Source organism: Empidonax traillii, unplaced genomic scaffold (genome assembly GCF_003031625.1).
Source record: "Empidonax traillii isolate 1590-97213 ecotype Southwest subspecies unplaced genomic scaffold, ASM303162v1 scaffold968:size590757, whole genome shotgun sequence".
In the NCBI taxonomy this organism is placed as follows: Eukaryota; Metazoa; Chordata; class Aves; order Passeriformes; family Tyrannidae; genus Empidonax; species Empidonax traillii.
This window is the reverse complement of record NW_020956161.1, coordinates 191,878-218,646: the sequence shown is the minus strand read 5'-3', so window position 1 is coordinate 218,646 and position 26,769 is coordinate 191,878. Positions and strand designations below refer to the sequence as shown.

General features: G+C 37.4%; 1 protein-coding gene across 1 annotated transcript in view; it reads left to right on the top strand.

Annotated features, from left to right (window-relative positions):
• The window catches only part of LOC114067798 (membrane-associated guanylate kinase, WW and PDZ domain-containing protein 2-like), a gene marked incomplete at its 5' end in the record, with an annotated part of 514,387 nt that overhangs the window by 348,764 nt on the left and 138,854 nt on the right, over window positions 1-26,769 (top strand). The window contains 4 exons of the mRNA XM_027903479.1: window positions 3,075-3,132; window positions 9,340-9,461; window positions 10,093-10,218; window positions 10,918-11,100. Coding sequence (XP_027759280.1) covers window positions 3,075-3,132; window positions 9,340-9,461; window positions 10,093-10,218; window positions 10,918-11,100 — 489 coding nt within the window. The remainder of the gene's footprint in view (window positions 1-3,074; window positions 3,133-9,339; window positions 9,462-10,092; window positions 10,219-10,917; window positions 11,101-26,769) is intronic.

The window sequence follows — 26,769 nt, the reverse complement described above, 5'->3', positions numbered from 1 at the left end:
TTGTAGTGGCCATCAGTAATCTCCTTCACTGGTGTTTTATAACAATTCTCTTTTACAAATGTTTACTATTCACTTGCATCCCTAATGATGATCCCTGGGCACAGTGAAATCAAAAAGAGAAACTGTAATGCCCTCACCCCTAATTTGGCAAATGCTTAGCTTCCTGTTTTATGAAGCACTAAAGTGTTTCTGTCCTGTAATCTTTTATTTCAATAGTGAAAAATGGAATAGATGCCACTATTTAATGTAATGAAAAATAATCACAGTGCTCCTGAAAGCTAATGTAGCAGAATATTTTTCTTATAGAACCTCTGTAGTAAACTACACTCCACTAACCTTATCTTCCATACTTGACAGGCAGAAGCCTGGGGTTTGTGCTCTAGCAATTCTGTTTTACTGGTCAACACAGAATTTTAATTAAACATAGCTTATAGGCTGCATCATAAATGGAAAAATAAAATTAGAACATAGCCTTACGTGGAATTTATTATGGTACATGATGATAATCTTATTTTTCCTCTAAACCCATGGCTGTCTTATGGTGTTAGATAATCAGTGGTTCAATCACAGAGTCACAGAAGCAGGTCCTCTGTAATATGTCCAATTCATTAAATTTTTACAGGCTTTTACACTAGAAAATGGGATTTTTCTTTTACCTTCTCAATAGTTGTGCCAGTTTATAAATATATTTAGGTATTACTTTAGGAAAAAATAGGCCGATAACAATTAACCAAATAGGTTAATAGTGAATTCTCGAGTTATTTCAGATTTTCATAAACGCGTAAAATAAAATGTCATTTACATCTATATACTTTAAAGTGCATATCTTTAAAGAAAAATACCTACTTATAAATTTGGGCAAAGCATCTACCTTTTTTTTTTATTTCATAATTGGAAAAAGCTCTATTTACTAAAACACTCTGAGAGAGAGGCCTATGCACATGTATGGGGGGGATGGGTACGTGTTTGTGTGTATTTTTTTGTACAGGTTTTACTGATACCTTCCTCACTTCTCTCTAAGGAAATGTAATATTAGATGGGCACGTATGAAAGCAACATTAAGTCAATTAGGAGAAGAAAACTTTGCAAGGTTACATGAAAATAAAATGTACTAATAGTATTTAAACTTACTTTATATTCATCCTATATTATAGGGTTTGGTTAAAGCATCATTTTTCATAGCAGATTTTTGCCTTATTTATCGTGCATGCATTGGCAATGAAACTTACTGCAGGGGCAGTACAGGATTTGTGCATCAGCTGCTTTATTTTTGAATATTTATGGATTATATTACACAGTCTTGTCTGAAGATATACAGGACTTTGTGGGAACCTTTGTAGGGTCAATCACCTACAGTCTTTATTCAAGTTCTGAGCAGATCTGGAAAGAGTATCACTAGGGCTTTCTACTGCTTAGTGTCTTGACAATAAGTCAGTGACACACCACTGGAACAAAGCAGGACTGCAACCTCCTGGACTGCAGTTGGCAATCACCAACAGATCAAGTGAAATGATCCTCTACTCAGCACTGGGGAGACACAGTTGGAGTGCTGGCTCCCAGGGCTCCCAGTACAGGAGAGTCACGAACAGAGAGACGTGAAGTTCCTCATCTGCCAGCCTCTGGCAGAAGGTTATATCCTTCACTGCAGGATTGGAATAGGGCGAGCAGGAATATCCTCCGAGGGCGATGTGACATGAATACCACAGCAGTCCAAGCAGGTTCACTCAAGAAAGGATCAACTATTACAGATGCATTTAAGGAAGAAGTAACAAGCAGAGATTAACATTGCCTTTTAACTCTTTAATCTCCCTTTTACCAGTCAGGCTTTACTTTCCTATTTGCACGTCAGTAATTGTCTATTCACATTGTCAGTCCAGAAATACTTCTTTATGACCAGTTTAATGACTGTTTGGTATGATCTACATCAGTTCTGTTCTGTTAGTTCGGTAGTCATTGTCCCCAAAAAGTTACTTTAAAAGTGCAACTGAGTTTAAAAAGAAAGAAAAAAAAATCTGAGATACGGAATTCCAGAATCAAGTTTCCTTATAGGATCTCAATACCACTCCCCATACATTGTGCCATTGTCTTCAATTGCACAGAAATCAATTCCTGTGCGTGGTGGGAATGCACATCCTTTTGTGAGTGTCCTCCATCAAAGTCATCGCATCTGGCACTGAGGTTTTTATTCTGTTTGTGTCAACTGAGATACTGGTCACATCTGTCTGGTGCCTTTTAAACACAAGAGGAAGTTCTGTTGGCAGTATTATAATGTTTTAAGCATTCAATGTGAGTGGTAATATAATATGTATGGATGTACATAAATTTATATGTGACAGTTTGCTTATCCATGAACACAGATAATTTTCAAGATCATTACATTAATGCTGAAGTGTTTTAGTTTTTAATACCAGAATGTTTTAAGGATCTCTGTTTCTGCAAAATTTAGTTAGTTTTATATACAGAGGAAACTATAATATCTTATTTTGGTTTGTACTTCCATATACTGCTGCATACTCCTATGTCCATGATTTATAACTAAGCTTTGGAACAGGATGTCTTTGGAGGTTGTGGAATTGCCATCACAGCAAGATGGGAGCAAACTTCTTGGGAACATTTCAGTATAGTCACTGTACTTACATGGCAGGAGGCAAACTCATTTCATTCCTTCTAGACCAACTTTTCCAATATTCCTAGGAAAAAAGCTCAAAAACAAAAGGTTGTTTTTTTTTTTATGTAGCTATTTGGGAAAACTGAATGCCCTCACTTCCTCTAGCAGTGATGTCACATAAGATGTGGTAGAGTTGTTGGCTGGCATAACTTTTACCAATAAAGGAGCTCACCTAAAATGTGCTGTTCTAGAGACTTATATCTGTGTTTGCATACCAATTTTCAAGTTACTACTACTTGTGGCTGCCATGGGGTGTCTTCAAGGTTTGGCTTTTGCTTTGGTGACTGTATCTAGTTTCTCTATCAAGCTATTTCCTCAACACCCAGCAAAGATCCACAATTTTGTTATTAGAAATCTTAGCTTTCTGTACTGTATTTACTGAGAGAGATAACTCTTTGTTTTTCAGAGCTTCCATATGGCTGGGAGAAAATTGATGATCCCATTTATGGCACTTATTATGTTGAGTAAGTTCCCAAGTTCAATATTAAGTTGCTATTAATATGTCATAACCTAATAGTAGTATCCTCTGCAATGCTTAATCTGGCAAGGTATGGGTACAATTACTTGACAAACTAAGGGTATACCAGGAATTCTCAGTCATCAATGCAGCTAATGTGTCCAAATACATTCAGTGTGTCTCAGATCAGTGACTCAAGCATTCAGTCATTCTCTTTCTCCAGGATCTGGTTTCATGGTACTATTCCAGCTGATACTTGTAAAAAGATCATATTCATTAAAAAAATGTTGCATTTTCTATGTGAGCTTTGAATATCCAGTGAAGTAGAAACCTTGTTAATCAATGAACAAAGCAAATCCTAATCATTTTAGCTCAGTTAAGATCCATTTCTGGGAAGTCCTTCCTTGCCACAAATCAGGCGCTTATACTGTTTGTACCAGAAGGCGGGTTATTTATATGATGCATATAAAATTTTAGGGATACTGTGTTTTATTTTGTATTTAAAAGTGCAGCTGAAACAAAGACAATATAAATTCTATTTTCATAGCGTAATCCCTGCATTCATTTTTTCAGATTTTATTTTGAAACAAGAAAAAAACCTTATTCCTCTGTACAAAGGGTAACAGAAGGCTTTTGTTGAAGGTAATGGTAGAATCTGGCCAGTTCATGCATAGAATAAGTAAATCTGAGAGGTGAATTTCTCTGCTTTTTACCTTAACACAGTGAATGAGGCTCATGCAAAGTGACTCTAGAATCAGAATTGTGATAGCTGTTCCAACTAGTCAGCCCAAGCCAGCTTAGTCAGCCCAGATTCAAGCAAAAAGATAAGTAAGTTTTGAAGTCCCTACGTAATACCATTAAATTACTCCCTCTCATTCTGCCCAAGTTCTTTTATGACGTCCCCAAGTGGGTAAGGGATGGAGTTCTTGTATCTTTTTGTACTTAATCTCCCTGAGGATTTCTGCATGTGCAATTATGCAGTTGCTGAGTGCAAGTCTTCTGTCCCAGTGGGTTTAGTGTATTTTGGTGAGTAACAGGTGCTGTGTGATTTCTGTGCATTAATCACTTGCCGAGACCCCACTTGGTTGTTAGCATGGCCCAAGGCATTCTGGCACTGGGGAGGCTCACACTTCACTGCAGAGTCAGAAAAGGAACAAGTATTTATCTCCATTTCATATCCAACCACAGGTAAACAGACATAAGGCACCAGGCCCAGATGTTATCAAGCAATTACATACTTTAGGGCTGTTAGTGCCAAATTTATTAATCCTACCCCAGATAAGATTTATGGACAGATACATCAAACCTACTGCAGTCTCAGAGGTTTTTAGAAGTGGAATAGATGTTCATTGGGATGGCATTAAAACTGCAGCTGCACTAAATTCATATGGAGTTTTATAGACAGTAAAACGTAGCTGCACTTTAAGTTGCTGTCTGAGCTCAATAAGTTTGAAACAGAGATTGCTTTCCATTTTTCCTGCTAAAATGTAACAGTCACACCTTTTTTATTAACGGTATTCAACAGATGAGTTCATTTTACACTAGATAAAATCAGAGTACAATAAACTCTCTTAATTATGTCATAAAACAGGGTAAATCATGAAAAGCAAGATTAGAAACTTCCACACATTCAGGTCCAGTCCAAGTTTACATGCAGACCTACAAAACTGTCAGTGAAGGGAGGGCTTGTACTCTGCTCACTGTTTCTTGTTTGTAAGGACGAGCAATGAGACAGGCTCTGTTTCACCTTACGAGACACAGCCACGCTCAGCTCAAATATTCTGAGACCAGAGGCAAAGCTAAAAAAAAAAAAAAAAAAAAATAAAAAAGAAAAACCTCTTGCTAGTAAAGGTAATAAAGACTATTCACAATGTATTTGCAAATTCTGTTAAGAAAAAAGGTCTCTAATATAACTTCCTCTCTTAATTATGCATGAATGTAGGTGTGAGATCTTATTATTATTTTGATTTGCCTTGATATGCAGGTCCAGACTTCATTTGTAAGGTGTAGACATTTGACATAAATGAGAAGTGTTTGCTGTATGTTTGTTCACTTTCATGCAATCTGGTCCTAATTTATAAACTAAGAACGAGCAGCACTTAGCTGTGCAGGGCTATGGAGCGAAAGTAGTTATTAGAGTGCATTGGGTCTTTCAGTATTCTAATTGCCAAAAGATTGTTTCTCTCTTTAAGGATGATTAACTACAACACAGAGCTCAATTTCCAGACATGGTCTGCTTAATTGAACAGCTAAATTAGCCATACAGGTAGTTATTCTGGAAAAATATACCTCCTTGACTTACAATTTCTGAAAACGCTCTGTTACTACTCAAATAGAAAAGGTTATTTAAGGTTATTTTGTCATTATAAAGTATTATTAACTGCAAAACGTGAATGTAAAGAGGAGCTAGGCACTAACAAGTTATGCATTAGAATGTCCATCTTTTAGGCCTCCTGATCCTCGGAATTACTTTGTTGGGTTATAGGCAACAATCCCAAAAGCTATAGTCACAAACTACCGACCCATACATTAAAGCAGGTAAGAAAAGGAGATAGGTTAAACTCCTTCTGCTGATGCACATGCTTAGACCTGCTCCCATTTTGTCAGAGCTCAGCACCTTGGCCATTAATTAAAGTCTGCAAAATAGGGACTATTGCCCATAAATCTCCTAAGGATATGTTTCAGTAGTCTTAAGCACATTTAATGTGAGCCTCCATCACAAAACCAACTTAGTCTGGCCCCAGTGACTCATGACATGTCTTATAGGCTGGCTGGTGCAAACAGTACCTCCTCATAACACATGGATAGTATTTTGACCTCACAAGTAAACACAGCCCAAAAGTAAATCCTACTTCTGAGGGTTTGTCCCCAGTTAAGATATGGTGAGCTAGCAGAGGACAGCAGTACCAGCTACCCCTTCTTGTCCGTAGAGGGAAATTCAGGGTTGAGAGGACTAGAAAGCAAACAAAAGGCTGCGTGATTCTTCTGTACAGCCACAATGGCACTAGGAGAAATTAGCTGGATTAGGTTTTGGATTAGGCATTCATATTTAATATACATTATATAAAGTAAGGGAAGAAAATTGAGGTTAGAATGAAAAATGAGCAATACATTTTTGGCTACTATCCAAAATCTGTTTTAACCTCAAAAGCACTTATTTGTAACCATCTCTAAAACTCACATTTGGCTTGTCTTACTGAGGCCTAGGTTGGTAATATCTATTTTGTATGATGTTGAAGTAGCTAGATGAAAGGCTAGAAGTCCTTTCAAGAGAACTACTTAGCTTAATAATTTCTTTCTCAGGTAAACTCATCAGGAGCTATTTTTCTGATTTAGCCATGAAGCTTTATAGAACTTAAAATTGCATAAAAGGGACATGTTTTATGTATCATCAGTCTGGGAGCATAATCCATTATTACTGACTGATAAAAATGACTGATCATCAGAATAATTTTCTTTTCTTTGGATTCTCTTTGACACAATATTTAATGCAGTTTTTTGAATTTACATTGTCCTTTTGAAACTGTACACTACCACAAAACAGTCAAAATATGGGAATAAATTGAAGCTAAAAATTATTAAGATTGCACCAACAACTTGAGGTGTTTCAAGTAACTGTTAGTCTTCCTATCTGATCTGATAGGACAAAGTGTCATTTTCAAGATAGCTGTTATCAAAGACATTTCTGTGTAAGTGGAGCAAACCACAACTGTAGATAGGCAGTAGAAAACAGATTCCAGCTGTGATATCAGTGCCACAGTAACTATTGTTCCTTGAGCGATGGGCACATCGTATATTATTAAAATCCCATCTTTTTTTCTATCACAGAACCACATATAAATTGGAACATAGGTCTGCGAGAGCCCTCCTGCAGCACTGAGATGTGCCCTGCAATTATAACATGACACTAAACATAGTTCAAGGTCCTAAATGAAGATCTGGACTGTCATCTTGGATACCCATTACATCTGCAGAATATGGCACAAAAGCCATGGGAAACCCATGCTCTTTTGGGTGGCCAGTGAAGAACAGGGCAGGATACTTTAGAGCCTCTAAATAAGATATGATCCCTATCCTGTAGCAACCCTGGTTTTAACCTTATCAAATGCTAACATAAAACAAGCTAGATATTGCACCCTGTATCTCCTACTGAAAGCTGTTTTGCAACTTCTCATTCTCCTTGTAAGAAGACAGATTTTAAGTCTGAAATCCTAACATCTTTAATACTTTCTAGTATTTACTTCCAAATGTATTCATAGAATGCATTTATATATCAGAATTAATTCTGCTTGAATAAAAAGCTAAAACTTCTTTGATCTTCTGTCACAGAAGACTCTCTTTCACTGGTCTTCCTGTAAAACCTTTCCTATACATTCATTTTATTTGATCATGGGTGGTTATAACTTTATGTATGTAGTATTTCACGCGATACTTATCACTGTCTTGTGTAATGGCAAAAGTAGTATTTCCTTTACAATATGGAAATATATCACAATATATAGGTGGCAGCATGAAACGTACTTTTTTCATGCTTATGTTAGTATTTCATGATTGCCTTATTTAATGCATGTAGGTCTTGTCTTTCTCTATTTTTAACTAGGAAAGTTTGTCTCCCTTCCATCATAAGTTCCCAGGTTTGCAATAGACTAAGGAGCTGAAGACCCTGACAATTAATAGAAATGACAAGCAAAAATCTAGGAAATTAAAGTCTACCATCTTAAACATCCTGTTTGAAGAAGGAAAGAAAGAAAGAAAGGGACTTTGTATGCAATTTACAAGAAAACTATTAATCAAAATTTTAGAGTACAAAAGTAAGTTAGCAGCCACTTGAATGACTTACAGCCATTAAAGTAGCAACTTTAGGAATTATCACATTTGTCTCATTAAATCAAATATTCTTTTAAATGACTGGAAGTCTTTTCATTGCATTAACCCTGGCCACTAAATCCTATTTAGCAAGTGTATTGCACTCCCATAGGACTTGCTGCCTTTCCTCTACCTCACTTCCTAATGACAATTCCACTTACTTTCTCTCAAGCACTGGTAGGATCAGAATCCCAAGGAACCTGAAAAGTGCTTAATGTGGCACAAAAGGTCATTTCAATGAAAATTGAAGGTATTCAACCCTTTTAGAATCCTAGCATTTCAAAAGTTCCCAGGTCACCTTTCCAAGTGCTTAAAGCCCATGATTGGGATTGGATTTTCAGAACTCAATAGACAGTAGCCCACTGAGAACAAATAAGCACATTTGAAAGCCTGCCCTTCTGTACAAATGTATTTACTTCCCTATAAGGGTGTTTGAAGCACAAGCGCCTTTTCTTAGTTGTGATCCTATTGTGATCCTATCTTTCAGATTTGTTCCATGCAGCCTACTAAATTGTTTTGCCTTCAGAAAACATGTGAAGCATATCCCAGGACAGGATTGTAGGATTGCTCAGTGACTGATAAAATGTCTGCTTTAAAGAATTAAAATCAAGGATATTATAAGATGTATGTAGTTAAGATAGTAGTTCTAAACAAAATACAGAAAAATAGTGATGTAATGACAGGGATGTACTTAATGACCTATAGCAAGAAATGCAAAACTTCAAGAAAAAATGTGTACCTTAACTTTTCTTATATTTCATATACTGATCTATATAGTTCTGATCTACCATCTGATTTAGTTTCTGCATACAATTTTTTCTGTACAACTGAGCAAACATACACCACAGTATTAGAAAGGAATAATCTTCAGTTTATTTTCTATGCCAGATTTATTTCTAAGTTGTTATCCTAGGAGCAGTCTGTGTTCTAGGCTTTTCCTTTGCTGTAAGTGATGGAGTAATTTCACTTACAGCTAATCGATAATAATGTGCAAAACTGGTTCAGAGCCTTTGAATCATCCACAGAGCAGTGCTCATGCTGAAGACATGAAAAACTGTTGCTGTAGCATGCTTCAGCAGTCTGCTGTTTAATATGTTGTCCCACTGATCAAAACCATTTGTCTGTAGCAGAATTGGGCATATTGAAATGATAGGACACTGCTCGGTGCTGTTCATTATGCGGCGCAGATTGTCCCCAGCAAAACTGTGTGGAGTAGAAGGGACGTGCTCAGGCCCGTTGGGGGGTCGTAACGGTTCGCTCTCTGACCGCACACACCTTAGTCACACACATTATTTCCTCCCTTTCCCCAAGTGAACCCATTTTTTAATCGAAACCAAATTTTTTCCAGCCACATAAATAGAAGAACTCAATTTGAAAACCCTGTCCTAGAAGCAAAAAGGAAGCTACAGCAGCATAACATGCCCAACGCAGAACTTGGAACAAAGCCTATGCAGGCCCAAGGTTTCCGAGGTACAGTACCGTGTCAGCTGTCTTAGTTAAGATGAAAGTTCCTGCTCTCCTGGGTATGTGACAATGGTTTTGTCATAGTCTGATTAGAAGAGTAGTGTTGCCAGTTCTCACAATGTTATCACCTATATCCTAATAATTATCTCCCTTAAATGTCTGAGTTCCAATAGTTGCAGGACTCATGAGCCACTTAAAATTCCTAAGCTTCAGAGGTGCAGAGAAAAGTCAGAAAAGTTGAATCTAGTGTTTCCTAAAGGCTGAGAAACTGAAAGCACAATAAGAACCCTAAAGTATTTTTCTAAATAAAATCATGAATTCTGTCCCTGGGAATGTACTCTCTCTTGAGCACTTGTTGAGGTTGGCAACACTGAAATAATTAATTGTACTTTCTGTAAATTACTCTTAATTGATGTTTGGTATGTTTCTAAGCTAGCTCATCTAGCAAGCATCAATTAAGTTAAAAGCCTCAAGCACGGTGTTATAGGAGTTTACAAGAATACAGCCACTTAGAAACATAAAAATTAATATGCTTAAAATGAGCTGTGTAAGCGGCAAACAGTGTTGGTAGAGACAAATGAGCTTTAATGTGAGGCTATAGCCAGAGAATGAGGCTTGTTCTCCTTTGCAACAGTAGAAAGCTCCTCATCAACCTTACCTAGACCCAAATTTGCCCGCCTGCGCCTCGCCCTCAGGAGGTCCCGCAGCGTGAATGACCTGTCCCAGTGGCGGCGCGACCCCGCCGGGACGCGCAGGCTGTACGGTACGTGCTCCGCTGCCACCAGCCCAGCCCCACCGCTGCGGCCGCAGCCAGAGCAGCTCAAGTCACAACCTTCTCACCTTCCTCCCACCCTTCCTCACCACGTGCAGCATGGGAGAGGAGCACGGGGAGCCCCCCACCACACTACACAGAGGCACGCGGAGAGGGGACACGAAGGTTGAACAGCAGTTGTGTGTGTCACTCATTGAATGTCAGAACGCCTGTGTGTCTGCAGAGAAAAGCTCACCTAATGTTTAGCTCTTCCTGGTAACAAATGGAATGAGATGTTCACGGGGGATATTTTCCTCATTGTGGTTGGAAGGGAAATTGTGGAGAATGTATTACTTTGTAGACAAAGCAGAATTTATGGGTTAGGAAAGAGGTTTTTAAATTACCTCACAGATCATTTTTATTGTTGTAATTATTTTAGCAGCACAATATCCACTCCTAAATGTATTTCTAATATGAAAGAATATTTATAACTCCCCATTTATGGCTGATCTGCCATAGATAAGAAATATGTTTTAAGTTTTGTATTAACACAAGAACTCACAAGTATTTTTCCTGGAATGCCTGCACCCTTTGTTTTTTTGCCTTTCATACACTATCACTTTCTGTCAGCCAGTATGATTGTCTGCTTTCCCTTCTGTGCTGTGATTAGATCAGAACTTTTGTCTTTCTTGTTTGTGTTGACTGATGTAGAAAAACCACTCTTCACCCGTGATGCATCACAGCTGAAAGGGACTTTCCTCAGCACAACTCTTAAGAAAAGCAACATGGGTTTTGGATTTACCATCATTGGTGGGGACGAGCCGGATGAGTTTCTCCAGGTGAAGAGTGTTATTCCTGATGGGCCTGCAGCACAAGATGGGAAAATGGAAACAGGTATTTAAGAAGGTTCCTCTGTTCTTTTATATGAGAAGTAGAATGAGAAATATATTTCTGAGTCTCACTGTTTCCATGAATGCATTTTCCATATGACTTTCTGTGTTAATATGTAGAACAGGTAAGTTTCTCAATAAAACTTCCTTGTAATTGTCCATTCCAATAAATGCCAAGTAGCTTATTTTTCTCATTTCATGGTATTTTAAGGGAGAAAAGATGTCTGCATTCTCCTACATAAAAATGGCTTTGGTTTATAGACTGTTTACTTAAGGGGAGTCTGGAAAGAAAAAAGACAGGTAAAGAGAGCACAGACTATTAAGTGCAAATTTATTTCTTCAGAGAGGATATTGTTGCACAATAATCTGTTGAGTCTGATCGAAAATTGTTGTCTCATAAAAATAAGAGTTTTCAATGTGGCATATTGACACATAGGCATTTGTGTCCTATTAATAAAGGATCTGTGAGAACTAACAAAAGAAAAGAAACCTCCTCTGAAGAGATATAAAGCTGCTTGGAAGATCTGGACCACCACTGGGACTATTTTCGTGTCCACAGATTGATAAAGATTGCAAACCACTGTCTGAAAGATTTGTAGGGCCATATCAGGTCTGTGTTTGAATTAAACTCTTTTGGAGGAAGATGAAGTCAGTTTCCAAGCAAGCTGACATCTTGTGAGGGAGAAGACAATCAGAGAATAATAGAATAATTTCAGTTAGAAGGGACTTCCAGTCACTAACCTTCTTCTTAAAACAGGGCTAACTTTGTGGTTGGATCAGGGCTTCATTTACGAGACTTGAGAAAATGTTATATGACATAGATTCCACAGCCTCTGTGGACTCCTGTCCCAATACTTTACCGCTCTCATGGTGAAGATTTTTTTCCCAGAGAACTTGTGGATGCCCCATCCCTGGAAGTGTTCAAGGCCAGGCTGGATGAGGCCCTGAGCAATCTGGTCTAGTGGATGACATCCCTGCCCATGGTGATGGGGCAGAAATTAGATGATCTAGAAGGTCCCTCTCAACCCAAACCATTCTATGGTTCTATGACTTTTTGTTCTTTAGATCCAGTTGGGCTTTCAACTGGATGAGCTGGTTACTAGTGACTGAAATCCTGTGTTTGTGCAGCTATGTCACTCTGTACCATTTCTGGAAATTTCCTTTCATCCTTATTTTATCATAGTAAGTGAATGTTCTGGACTATCATATGTTAGAATAAATCACTTTGAACTCTAGTGTATTCTGTAGGACTTTCCAGGACCTGACAAGTAGGAAGTGTGAAGGTTGTGAAAACACTTATTTAAAAAAAATATATATATATATATATATATATGTATATGTATACTTCAAGTGTTATTTTATAGCTGGCATGTTGTTTCTAATGCCAAAAAGATAAACAGAAAATTTAGATGAAGAAGTAAAATGTGAGAAAGAAGTAGAATATGGGTTGTTTGCATTGGTTTTGTGAAAAACAGCTTTTTTAATTCTCATTTCTTGTTGCCATTTTGACTTAATGCAATTTGGTTCCCAAAGACAAAATTTATTAAATTAGCTGATTAAGATTATACAAAAAAAAATTCCTGAAGTTCAGAAGATTTCAGTAATGTGAAATTCATTTTTCCCTGATGTTTTCGTGTTACCTAATACATGGCATGAGTGCTTTTCCTTGTTTGTCGTGGTTTAGCATTCTCAGGTGCAGTACTCAAATATACTTACTTGTTAATCCTTCTGAAGTGTGGGCTGGTTATTGGTGAACTTGTTCATATGGAGTTCTTTTCTCTGGAAAGCAGGTATCCTTGCAAATTGCTTAATTTTTTATCTTGAAATTGGATATAGATTTCATAATACTATTGATGATGATTCTTGTAGACATGAATGAGAATAAATAGGAAAAGGGTGCTTTACAATGTATAGAAATAACTTTGATATTTTATTTCCTGAGGTAACTAATTCAACTATATTAAGACTGCAAAACAGAAATGTAAATTCAAATACGTAATCAGTCTATAATTATGTAATCCCCAAACATACAAAATTACATCTCTGAACAAATTTTGGTCTCAAATGTCTTCATTGTTAGGACTGAGAGAGTTCTGATGTAAAGTAACTGGAGAATCTCAGACTAATGATTGTGGTATCTAAAATTGGTATCAACACTTGAAGTAATTTCTAAATATGATAATGGTAAACTGAAACAATATGTTTATAAAGGCACTACTGTTCAGTAAAGTGCTTGTATTTCCTGATATGCAATCCTTTTCACACTTCCTGAAGTAGGATTTCTCTTCCTATTCAGCCATTTTACAATATAATCAATTGATGGTATGAAAACCTCCCAGGTTCCATCAATTGCTTTTTGTTCATAAAGCTGTTAAGATATAACTTTGAAAACTATTTGAAATTACATATGTTCCTTTTTGTTTGTTAGGTAGGTATCACTGGATGATGAATAGAGCTTTTAAAATAGATTTTATTTATTCTTTTGACACAAACTGTGTGCTGTTGTTTAATTTATGTGCACTACAGCTATGATCAGAGTCATAGAAAGCTTTGATTAATGATCAAAACATCATATTGCGGCAGTAGGGCATCACAGTAGAAAGTCTGGGGACAGTGACAATGATCTGTGAAGCAACCTGAGTAAGGGACAACCACAGGTGCTGGTGCACCCAGCTCTAATATGATTTTGGACCCTGTTCCTTGCAAGGCTGATACTATTCTTTGACCAAGTGGTTATAAAAATCTTCATGCTTCAGACCTGCATCAGATTTTGGAAAAAAAAAAACAAGAAAGAAAAGGCACCATCTCTTTCATCTTACCTGATCTTGGCCATAGGCTGAAGACATCATTACTGTACTTCAAGCTAATTGTTAAAAAATAAACTCATAGGAAACTACCACTGTAACTTTGGTTTACTTCTCCATCCAAAATCTAATGTAGGAGTCTGATACAAATGCTATTCAAGGAGTGAATCTGTGTGCGAAACTGTCACCCTCTAATGTGATCATAACAAAGTGAGTTGACCTGCAGGTTTCAAAACAAAACAATTCTGGACTTCATCCTTTGGAACATAGAATCATAGAGTCACAGAATGGTTTGGGTTGGGAAGGGCCTTCAAGACCATCCAGTTCCACCCCCTGTACCTTGAACAGGTACAACTTCCATTAGACCAGGTAGAACTCCGGCATGTTGATGGCACCACACAGCTTGGTGTCATCAGAAACTTATTGAAATAGCACTCAATCCCAGGGTGCAAGTCACCAACAGTGATGTTAAATGGTGCCTATCCCAATACTGACCCCTGAGGAACGCTGCTGAAAACTTGGAAGCCGCTGGGAACATGGAAGTAGCTGCCTGACAGTGATTTGGCATTGCTGTGATGCTATGAAACAATAAAGCAATGAGTGCACAGGAGATATCTGAGGTCCTGATGATCTCTCAGCACCACTTGGTGCCCACTGCTGGGCACTAAGAGATATTTATATTTGTCCTAGCCCCGCAATAAACCTCACAAGCAGACTTAGAGGAACCACATCCCAGTGGATGAGTCAAAACCAAAGAAAATTGCGTTCCTGATCCCATTTGCCAGATGTTTCAGAATTCGTAAGAGCTCTTATGCCCTCATGTAAATCTGGCATCTGTGAGCTAATGGCTGTTAATAATACTGCAAATGCCTTTCTAGGACATGTTTTAGTATTTGGAGCTCAATCAAGCTGCTGGATATGAACATTACACTCCACAGCATCTACATCTACCTCAGGACAGCCTAGGAGCTGATACCACAGTCTTTTCTGGGAGATTATGTTGCTTTGTCTTGTCTGAAGCTTCACACAGCTGATAGAAATATTGTCTGTATTCAAGAGGCCCCTGTATCCCATTAAAATGCTGAGTGAACATCACTGGTAAAAGACTGCATCTACATGAGAAGATTTTTATACAGTGAGTGATTTTGAATGACTGCTGTTCTAAGGCAAACAAAGATTTAGGCCTATGGCTGAATCAGATAAAAGCTCAAGCTGCAAAGGCAAAAACTTTTCTACAAATTCTCAGGGTTATTCAGAGGAACTGGATAAACTGAAACACTCCCATATAATCAAGCTCAGGGAAAGATTCTCACTCTGCATTTCTGCAAAGTCCATTTCCTTTGGTGAAAATTTCCAGGAAACAGCTCAAAGACATGATGTACAAGTGGTTAAATAATGGAGTCTGGTGATGACCCTTCTGACTGATGAATAGCTGTGGTGATTGCATGATGAACTTTCCAGAAACATGATAGATAGATAGATAGATAGATAGATAGATAGATAGATAGATAGATAGATAGATAGATAGATAGATAGATGATAGATATCTGTGATGAAATGTCATAGCTCAACAGTGTGAATCAATAGTGTGAATCTAGAAAGGTGAAACGTTCTTTCATTTTTTCTGCCAGGCATACACTTGGCCAGCTTTAAGATGCTAAATCATCTGTAAACAACGCAGAGTTTGGCTTTTTTAGATGTTATTCTTTTAGGAATGGTAGTTTTACTATGTTAGTTATCTATTCTAGAGATAGAAATTCATAAATTAGAGATAAAATTCAGCTAACAGATACAGATGTCTACAAGGCAGATGTCTACACCTACCATATAAGTAGACCTCTACCACTTTTGCATGACTGTAACAGGATGAAGCCTAGAGACTAGAAATCTGGAGTCTAGAGATTGGTCCCAAATCTACAACTGAGAATTTCTAACACACCTTAGAAATCTCCAAAGGGAATGAGCCAGCTGTTAAAAATGCCTGAAGGAATGATCTATGGCCTAGCTGCTATCCTTGGACCTACTGTCAAGACCCATAACAAGCCTGTGCATATGATGAATTTTTCAAGAAGCTGAGGTTACTTTAAATGTAAGCAAATTGGAGAAGCCACATTTGTTGATGTACGAAGTCATAAATGTTGTTATTTCGCTGAATAAGAGCAAAACCAAAGCCATTATCAGGTAGTTGACCTTACAATGTTACTTAGCTTAGGGAATAATTATCTAGTTTCATTAATGCATGTTTTTCACAGTGAGGCTAATATCTTACAACCTCTATAAGGAGTACTCAAGACTGACCGAATTGGGGACATCTGCAAAAGGATATGGTTTTACAAGTTCAAACAGATCCTTAATCCTGTTCCCTGTTTATCCATCATCATTTTGTATGATCTCACCTAATGTCAGATCAGATACTAAGCAAGCAGTACAGCTTCAGCAACAGAAATGATGAACTGTGTATGCATAAAGAATGCCTTCAATCCAAAAAAGGAAATATATTACAATAAAATCTGTGTTTTGGTAGTCATCTGGGAATGTGAATACTGTCAGAATATCACTAAAGGACTCAGTGTATCATGACCACTCATGACTGTACCTATCTTCTTTTTCAAACAGATCATGTGTCTCTCACATGCTATCAGTCAAAATCCATTTCATAATATTCTTTTACAACATTCCATTCCCTTGGAAGCCAGCTGTTTACCACAGCTGCCACCTCAAGAGGTTCACTGATCAGAAGCTTGATGAAGAACTAGTCACATCTGTATGTAGGGCTTCATTGCCACAGTACCAGAAGCTGGCTGAAATTTAATTATTTCACCCGCCTGATACCACCTCATCCAGTGGCTCCAGGAAGACTGGCCTCAGAAAATCAAGGCATGGTGTTGGAACATGACAGATTGTGCTCCTAGTTGGACTGCTGAGGAAGGACTATCTTTTCATTGCACTTATGCGTCTCCAGGCTAAAACACTCTTTTAATATACACCAAGGCCTCATCAAGTGTCAGTCTTGCAGCTGTGAGCTGATGCCCAGTGACGGGTCTGTGAGGGCAGAGCAGCAGACATAAAACCAGCTTGTGTTATCAGCCTCCCTTAATACCCTTGCTTTCTTTGGAAACTAGGATGTTTCATCTGAACTGTTTTAGTCTAGCTAAGATTGAGCATCTGTCTCTGTCTTCATATGTTGCTGTTAATCCCATGAGGTTAAGAGAAGGGAAATTAACTGTTTGGAAAGTAACTATCAGCAATAACAAAAATTACTTCAGATATCAGGGAGAGTGATTTCTCCCATCCATGTTAGGCCAGTCGGTGTGGATTTGTGTTGTATTTACTGCTTGCATTCCAACATCCTTCAGGAAGATGATGAAATGGTGCAAAACATGGCAGAAACACTATATTTGCAACAGGTTCAACCAAAACCTACTGTTCCTTTCACCAGTGGTCCTGGTTACATTTTCTTTTTGTGAGCCAAACCAGAGGTAACTATTTCCTAAAACCTCAGCCTGGTTTTCCAGCATGAGTCTTCTTTCATTTCATAATTCATTTTGGCTTTTCAAGGAGTACACAGCATCCCACTTCATTTAATCCACTCTATGTCTCTCACCATAAAACTGTCACATATCATATAACTAATGCCAAAACTGTTCAAGAGGTGTACAGTTAAGATCAACCCTGTTTTAAGAATCTATCAGTGTTGCTAGTCCTCACAATTTTATCCTGAATCTCTTTGTAACCAGAATTCTTTAAAGGACAATTCTTAATTATTTTTTTTGTTGTTTAAAAGGGACTAAATGTAAATCTTAGCTTCAAATTCATAGGCCAAAAGTTTATATTCCTCTGTCGCAGAGGAAAGTGCTGAAGTATGACCACATTATATTTAAGAGGTTTCAAGTATAAAAGAAAATAAAAAATGCCAGTTTTACTATTTATTTGATATCAAGTATTAAGACACTTTAGCTAGGGAAAGCGATGTGACTAGTGGTTTTAAATGTTTGATGATGACAGTAAAACTAAGACTTGCATCTTAGAAGTATTAATAGCAGTTAAAAACTTGGTGACAGAAAAAGATTATTTTTCAATCTCCCTTTCTTTCATATTTTAAATTAGGTAATTCATTGAACTCTGCATGTAAATAGAAAAGCCAAGAGATAGCACTTAGGTTGCTAGAAATTTTTAGTGCTGGTATTACTTTTTTCTAAGAATAATTTGCCATTATTTTTTTTTGTGTTTCTATGGCTTTCAGATATAATGAACTTGTTACAGTGGTCACAGTAATATCTGTAAATTTCTCTTTGTGTTAACCAAAGGACTGGAAAAGGTGCTTACTTTTGTCACAAAGTTACTGAATTCTAATCTCCATGAGGTTCCTATTTTAGTGTTTTCTTCATATTTTAGTACTTTTGATATGTTGTTAGGTATTCACCAAATGATAACCAGGATAGAGATGAGCCTAGGCGAAGAAAAATGTATCTGTATTTTGTATACCACGCACTTACTGTCTACATCTGAGGTCTTTATGTGCACCTTGTCAGACTTTTTGGTTGGCTGGTCTGATATTCAATATCCTTCTGTTCTCCCTAAGTTGCAGAAAATCCATGTGTCACTATCTGTTCTGCCTGATATGGAGTAAGAGGCTGAGTTTGTGCCACCCATCTGAGCTACAGAACATTCATTAAGCACTGCATACAAATAGACATTCCTCGAGGTACAAAGACAGCTACTGATTGATTTTAGCCCTGTCATTTGGCTATTCCCTTGAAGTCTTCAATTAAAATTATTTATACAAACAGAAACAGCAATTACAGTAGAGTGTCTAAGTTGGATCTCAAAATGCTTCTGAAAATACTGTTTTCATTAAGCCACAGGAACAATTACAAAAAAATTCTTAGGAACTTCTTGTCTTCACATCATATGTCTCGCTTCATGAGATGATTCTGTTAGTACTGTTAGTACTGAGGTACTTAGTGGTCTCTGACTCCATATCTTGGGGTTTAGCCCTAAAGTTTGTCATAATATAGAAACTTAGTGAATCTTCTATCTCAAGTTTTAGGCTTAGTGTCTTAATTCAAGGACATTCAAAGCAGAACATTAAAGAACATAGATACCCAAGTAGGGTGACAATAGGGACGAAAAGGTTGCCTCCAGCAGGTAACTGTGACTACCAATACTTGGGTCCAATTCGATTGCATAAACATGGATGTCTGGAGCCATTAAAAATTCCAGGGATCCCACCCAGCCTCCTCCTGCCCTTCCAGGGAGCAGTCTCTTGTAAGTCCTGTGTGGTGCCTGAAAGTTGCATTTGAATATCTCAAATGCCCAAGGCTGTTGTAAATTACATTAGACACCTACTTAAACAACCTCTTTCCTCCTTCAACAAGGAGTGCATTAAAAGACTCCTTTGTGTTTCCTTATCATCTGTTGCAGCAAACAGTGATTGATTAATTACTATAATAACACTTTTCTTTTTTGACAATTTTAAGGATATTTGTTTCCCCTAGCCTAATTCAAAGCTCACATTTGTTGTTTTATGAATACTTAGAAGAAACTACAAAACCCCTTTTAAACTTAATAGGCTTAATTTTCTCTCATTTAACTATTCCAACAATAGTATTATAAGAAGTCTGATGGTTGACTTCAGCTATGTACTGGGGATTATGAAGTCATTTTCATCTCCAGCACTTATAATATTTTGTTTCCATATATTATTGGCACCCATAAAGAATATACCAATATTAGAAGTGAATAATATGTGTAAATTGTTTTCTTTCCTATAGCGACTTTTCTTCAGAAGACTCATTTTCCAGATAATACACAGAAATGCAGGAGGAATTTGAAAAGAACCGCAATCTTTTATTTTACTTTGATAAAATCCATATTGATACATAGGAGGCAAATCATAGTAGGCATGGTTTGTGGCACTTATTTAATTTTGAAAGAAATTTACATTTTTTGACACTGTATTTTGATCTATGTTTATCAATCCCAAGAATGATAATGTGTTCTTGTTTCTTGAAATAGTAAAATACTGGACATGTAAAGAGTTGAAGTTCTGAGTTATGTAAGTGTGTTCCATTAGTCTTCTGCAGGAGAGGGTGTATGAACAGGTCTGCCTATATGTGGTAAGTTTTTTCTAATGTTTAAGCCATTAGAGAAACTCTTCTAGCACCAACTACAGGAAGCTGAACATATTTGGTTAGTGATGGTTGAGGTCTGAACATGTCCAGCCATGCCAGTACAGCACTTACTACTGTCTTTTTATCCAACTGTTTCACCTTTGACCAGATTCTCACTGCATTTATGTTTTTATTTAACGCAGAAACCAGAGGTGAAATAATTTGATGGGCAGAGAGGGCATAATGGAGATATGACCTATGCTAGTATAAAATTTCTGTCTCTTATGGACAAATACAACACAAATCATATACACAAGACATACACACCATGTTTCATCTGTGCTACTGGTCTCAGTCTCTGTAATATGAGTAAGTGGAGGTCTTCTGGTGCTCAAAATGCCATATCTTTAGCAGAAAATGAGATCATAAACAAATCAAGAAATACGGTGAAGTAAAATGTGAAAGAGCAAAGGTGGAAAAGCAGAGAGAAAATTTGGACACGAACCATCCAAGTGCGTTTAGTCTCACATTCCTGTTAAGTCAAGGTCTGACTACATGGGAAAAATGGCCACAAAGGCCAAAATCATAGACAAGGTTTCTTAAAACTATGTCATACATATTGCAATATGCAACATACAAAGGCAGAAGAAATGTTAAATGATTTATTCTATCTACTCTCCCATACCAATACACCTTTATCCAATTTTAGTGTTCATATTGTCATACAAACTTGTTTTGTGTGTGACAAGTCTAAGAAGCCCATAAAATTTTTCTTTGATCTGACCTCCATCATAAGAAATCTGCAGATTCTGCTATTAGCATATTTAACATTGGCCAGGAGATGATAAATATATTGCCATAATCCTCACATTTATTAGGATAGTTTTTGTAAGTTTTCAAGTTGCCCCTTTAGTCAGCACTGTGCAGTGAACTCAGTGGCTGCCAAAAATGCTGCAGTTGCAGAAATAACTTTTCTTCTATCACATGTAATTAAAATCTGTCTCTCGTGATTTGGCTATTTGTATGAACAGACAAAAAATGTACATTGAAAATAAGTCATCATCTCATGTACTATTTCATAGTTATAAATAATGTCATCTTGTTTCTTAACAAGCATAATGATCTGTGAGGTCAGACAGAGTTTCTTACTATATAAAGACCTGACAGAGGAAGTAAGAATTTCATATTGCATAATGAAATTAATCAAGAACTGTCCCTTTCAATATCACTAGCCATGCCACCTTTTGTTTTGGCATATAGGGCTTTATTATACTGTTCAGTTACCCAAAAAGTAAACATTTAGCTGAGTTTCAGAATTTTATTTTCATTTTGTATTAAAAAATATATAGATAAAGAGTGCTTATTCATCTCTGCCTCCACTTTTGTGCAACCAAATACAATCTGTATCTATATTAAAATCTAATACTTCAGAAATTCAGCTTTTTGTTTGCCTTTTACTATTTTTTGAGAACAAATTTTAGAGGTGAAATTCATAGCAAATTTTAAATCTTTCAAAAATTAAGAATAAATTAATTAGTGACTTCTAAGATACAATTTCTACTCTATAATTAGGATGGGAAATATCTCTCTTGACAGTTAGCAAGTGTTTTACTTGAATAAATTTGTCAACATCCCTGTATCTGTATTTCTCCATTGAAAAGGAGAAATAGTCATTTTAGAAATTTGTAAAGTCCAAGAACTATTGCAGATAGCACCTTCCATCATAACTGCTAAAAAAGGTAGTTCAATAACATTAATTAATTAGTTAACTAATGGAGATCAGCTTAAGATATTAAGGTCAAATAGTGTGAAAGCTCAGTTGTGCAGTATACATTAAAACAGAAATCTGTATTTAATTGTGTGTGGATCAGGGTTTTTTTGTCACTTGTCTGAGTTTATCATTTGATGAGTGGCACAATGTAAAATTATCCAGAGTTGCATTAAAGATGAGGAAACATTTTCAGGCGTATAAATCATATTCCAGGAGCTTTATGAACCTTTAACTAATGAGGGCTACAGAGATATTTCAGGCAATTTTGTTGTAAGTTCACTTCTAAAGCATCTTTCACTGTCTCTTGCTGTAATCAGGATATTAGCACAGATGCACCTCTTATCTGACCCTGTTTAGTTGCTCACATAGCCTTTGTAAGAAGAGCAAAGTTTATCCCAGCACTTATGCAACTGCCTCTTTGTAATTGATGATTCTGACATTTTAAAAAATGGCATGCTTGCTTAAAGACCTGTAATGAAAATTTCTCAATGACATAAGGAGCGCTTTTGGAACCAGGAGGCAGGCGTGGAATGAATCCTGATGAAAAGTGAGAAGCCCATGGAGAAATTCTTCCAACCTTTTCTCTCTCTGCCCCACAAAAGTCTTCTCCCCTCCAGCAGTCACACAAGTGCAATATTGACTATGAGTCAGTGGATGTAGGTGGAGCTGGAGATGCTCTGCTGCTCCCATATGCTCTGTGCACGCAGCAGCGGGAGATGCCTGGGCAGCACTCGCTTCTCCTCATCCCCTCCTTCAGTAGGTACCAGAGGGAAGTGGTGCCATGGTGGTGCAGTCAGGGTCCCCTAAATGCTACTCTACCACCATGCCAAGATAAGTGAGGGTTGTGCACAGGAGGTGAGCAATTCTTGGTGTGTGGAGCTTGGATGTTTTGCCAGGTCTCAGCTATCCACCTCAGAAGGTGACTTGTGGTTGGAGGGAGAAGAGGGTCTCATCTCCAGAGACTGGGGGCAGAACTGGGAGAAAACAGACTAGGATATGCTGGAGCTGAAGATGAGATAATTTGTTTTTGTTCTACAGGCAGGCGGGGAGAAAAGGCAGTAATTTTATGCTCAGAGATGGCTGGAGAGTGGGTGTTTCTGTGCATGTGTGAGCGTGTAGGAGGCGGGAGGGGGAGGGCAAGGTACTAGGGGAAAGAAGAAAGGAGCTCTGCAAGAGAGGTCTGAGAGCAGTGATGTGAGTACAGATCTTTTAAACACTGGCAGTTTCATTCCTTTTGATGTGTTGCTTTCTTCTTCAGCTCCAAATGGAAGTAAATTAAAATTCTTTGTATTAAGCTAATCTCTTCTGTGTTAAAATCAGCATCAATGTATGCAGTATTTACTGAAACTTTCTTTGCCATGCTGAGCATCACCTGTAGTAGTGCTGCGGAAAAGTCTGATAATATTGGACACCTTTTCTTGATAGATTTGTTCCTTGAGAATTTATTCATGGGCTAATAGTGAGTCATGAAACATGTTGGATTATACTGCTCTCTGCTATTTGCGATCTCTTCTGTTTCACTTTTATGTATGCAAAATAACAAATCTCAGTAAGCAGTTTATGATTATGGGCTGAAATCACGTCTTTTAATCCTGGGAATCCCTCAGCTCTGAAGAATCTGTCAGGGCTGAGGGAGGGTGGAGCCTGTAACATGGTGAAGGACAGAAAGAGCACAGAAAAAAAATTGGATTTTCTACACTAGGGCAATTCCAAAAAAACAGGAGCAGAAAGAGGTGAGAAACTGGAAAATTATGAATTTGAGGTAGTGATGAGAACCTGACAGTGCTTTCATGTTTTGTAAAGGAGAAGTTCAGGTCATGGTTTAAAAAAAGCCTTCATTGTATGGAAATATGTGGGGCTGCATTAATTATACTCCCATCACTATTATGTTATTGCTACTGGGATTATTCTCCTGACACTGGGCAGAGCCTCAGCCAGTGCTCTCTGTATCCATCTTGTTTGATGGGGTCTGGTTGACTTTATTCCACCAAAACCTCTAGAAAACCACAAGGTAGATTGGTGAGGTCAGGCAGGTTGTCCTTAAGCATTCAGCCACAGCACAGACACTGCCTCCTGTCACTGGCATCAGAAACCACATATGTATTTAACTTTGTTTAATAAGTGGGTTTGAGTGTAGATTCCTCTGTCAAATTCCACACAAAATTCATGCTATACTGCAATGCTACACATGGTACCAAAATACCGGTCACATTTATGTGTTTCTGCTTTTAATGTCATTTCAGAAAGGTATTTATTTTAGTGGGGAAGAGTTGTTCTAACAAAAATTAGAGAAGTCAAAAATACTATTGTCTTATCTCTGGTCATTTTCCAGGCAGGTCACAATGGCAGCATCATCACTCAGAGTTCAAAAAAGCTTCCTTTTTTTGGCAGATTGCTTTTGACAGTCTGTTTAGTCTGTCTTACTCCAATTATTTTCTGCATATCAGACAAGAGTATATTTTTTTAGGCCAAACTTCATTGCATCAACAGGAAATGCCGTTGACTATTATATAAGAGATTCAAGTGTTTCTAGTGCAGTTCCTATTTATTGAAAAAATAGTTCTGAATTGTTTTGAGAAGTAGGGATAATATTAGGAATTGTACTTGAGCAATTGTTCATGTCAAAAATTCTACTCCAGCCAAGGTGCCAAGCTGATGGATTTTTATTTTAAACTGTACAGTATTGTAAATACTATCTTTCAGTAATCTTTTCAGTTCTGAATGCTGGATAATTAAAAAGAGCACCATGAAGCTCCTCAGTGATATATCTGTAAAAACATTGGTTATAATACAGATGTTATAATAGCCGATGTTAGCTATTATATATTAGCTATTATTGGTTATAATAGGAGTTACTGAATGAGTGTGATGAAGTATTTTTAGCTGTGTATGTCTGTGGGTAGGTGTGCTGAAGGTGTATCTCTATGTAAAAATATACATGTATATATGTGAATTTATATATAAAAAATAAACATGCAATTTAGTCCATTTCAGAAAAAAAAAAAAAAAAAAGAGTTCTTTCTAGGAGCTAGGAGATGTAGATGAACCATAATATTATTTCATTAAATCAAGTATTTTTACAGATGTATCATCAAGGGGCTCCATGGTGTTCTTGTACAGTGATCAACTTGGTCTCAAGGGTATGGGATTTTGACTTTCCCATGTAGAAATACATCCACATTTAGATGTTAGTCTGATTTTGCATGTGTGTGACAGAATCAGGAGCTAATTTTCTTCCAGTAAGAATTCCATGTTGGACATGCTTTATCTTGGGTTGACAGAAAAAGCTAGGCTTTTCCTGGTTTGGATCTTCCACCAGTTAAGTTGTGCAGGAGTTGCAGTGGCTATAGCAAGCAACATCAGGTTTTCTCTCTGTCATTCCAACTCTCTGTCTCTTTCTTTTTTTCTAATGACTGGAATGCAGCTGAGGGGAACAGCCAGATCAAGTATGAGAAAAAGGAGGGACTAGAACAAAGACCCTAAAGCAAAGGATAAAATATGAAGTGTAAGCTTGATAAAAACTGTATCAAAATCTGTTTGCAGAATGCAAACATGCCAAGTGAAATGTAGACAACCTTTAATTGTTTTCCAAAAGATTACCCTAAATTTGGGGTACATAATACATATCATAAAAGACACTTGAAACAATCTCATAGAGTCAAGACTGGAAGGAAGTCAATGTGTTTAGTCAGTGCCTGACAGCCTTTCTGTGGCTATGCAAGCAGCCCTGTCAGCTGACAAGCAGAGTGATGCATATTACCTGTACAGTATAATTGCATCAGCTTCAACAGACTGCAACAAGATTTTTACTCTTTCTTGCAGTGGCAGCAAGTCCTTCTCCCAAATATTAAAAATTACATGAGATTTAACTTTTTTGTGACCTCTGTTGCATCCTACAATAGCAGTTTTTAGGGACAGGCTGAATATCAAACCTACTCCTTAGAGTAATTTAACTGTCTTGTGCACTGCAGCCTTACTATTTGATTGCTATCAATAATGGAATTAAATATTCTTTTATATTCTGTTCTAGCTGTAAAAGAGAGAAGTCACATTAAGCTCATATAATTTTTATTCCTTTTTTCCATCATCTCTTTGCAATTCAGTCAGTTTGATGCAACTGTATTATTTTGCCATTAGATGAAGGCACACCTCGTATTTTTCTGTTCGAATTAGGCAGTGTGTCTGTCTTTTAACTTGGAGAGTGAGAGATTTGAGAAAATTGCAGAGTGCTCATGTAACTAATTTCTCTTTTAATGGCAACAATTTTTAATCTCTTTCACTTCTTGTTGGTATCTGAGCACATCTGGGTCTTACTTAGGTATTCAAAATCCTTGTTATGCCTCAAGAGCATACTTCCCAAATGGATTCTATTTGTGCAAGTGAAAAAGAATATATTATCAGTCATCTTAAACAGCCTTGCAAAAGCACATTCCCTTTAACTACACAAAAATAACCATGCAGACAAGAACTCATTCTACTTTTCAGTTTCTTTGCGGGGAGGGAGAGAGTCTTTCAGTAGAAGAAATGTAGAGTGGATAAGAACCGAGTTGGGAAAATACTTAATTCTAATCCAAAATTGAACCTGAGTAGACTCCAGTGGAGCAGAAGCACATCTGTTATATGCAAACAGTTCTTCCCTGTGTGTGCAGACAGCTTGCAATCGGTTCTAGACCTCATTTTTCATATTACTTGTTTTAATGTTGGTATAATTTTTTGAATACCAGGACAGAGCCTTTAATATGTTTGGATGCACAATTATCTACTGACTGGCAAGGACTGTGCAAATACAGAAATGCTTTTCAGCTTCCTTGGCCAGCATGTGGGACACTGGATGAGGGGAAGGTGTGGATGTGGTCTATCTGGATTTCAGCAAAACCTTTGACACCGTCTCCCTCAATATACTCTTGGACAAGCTGGCAGCCCATGGCTTGGACAGGGGCACTCTGTGCTGAGTCAGGAACTGGCTGGAGGGCCGGGCCCAGAGA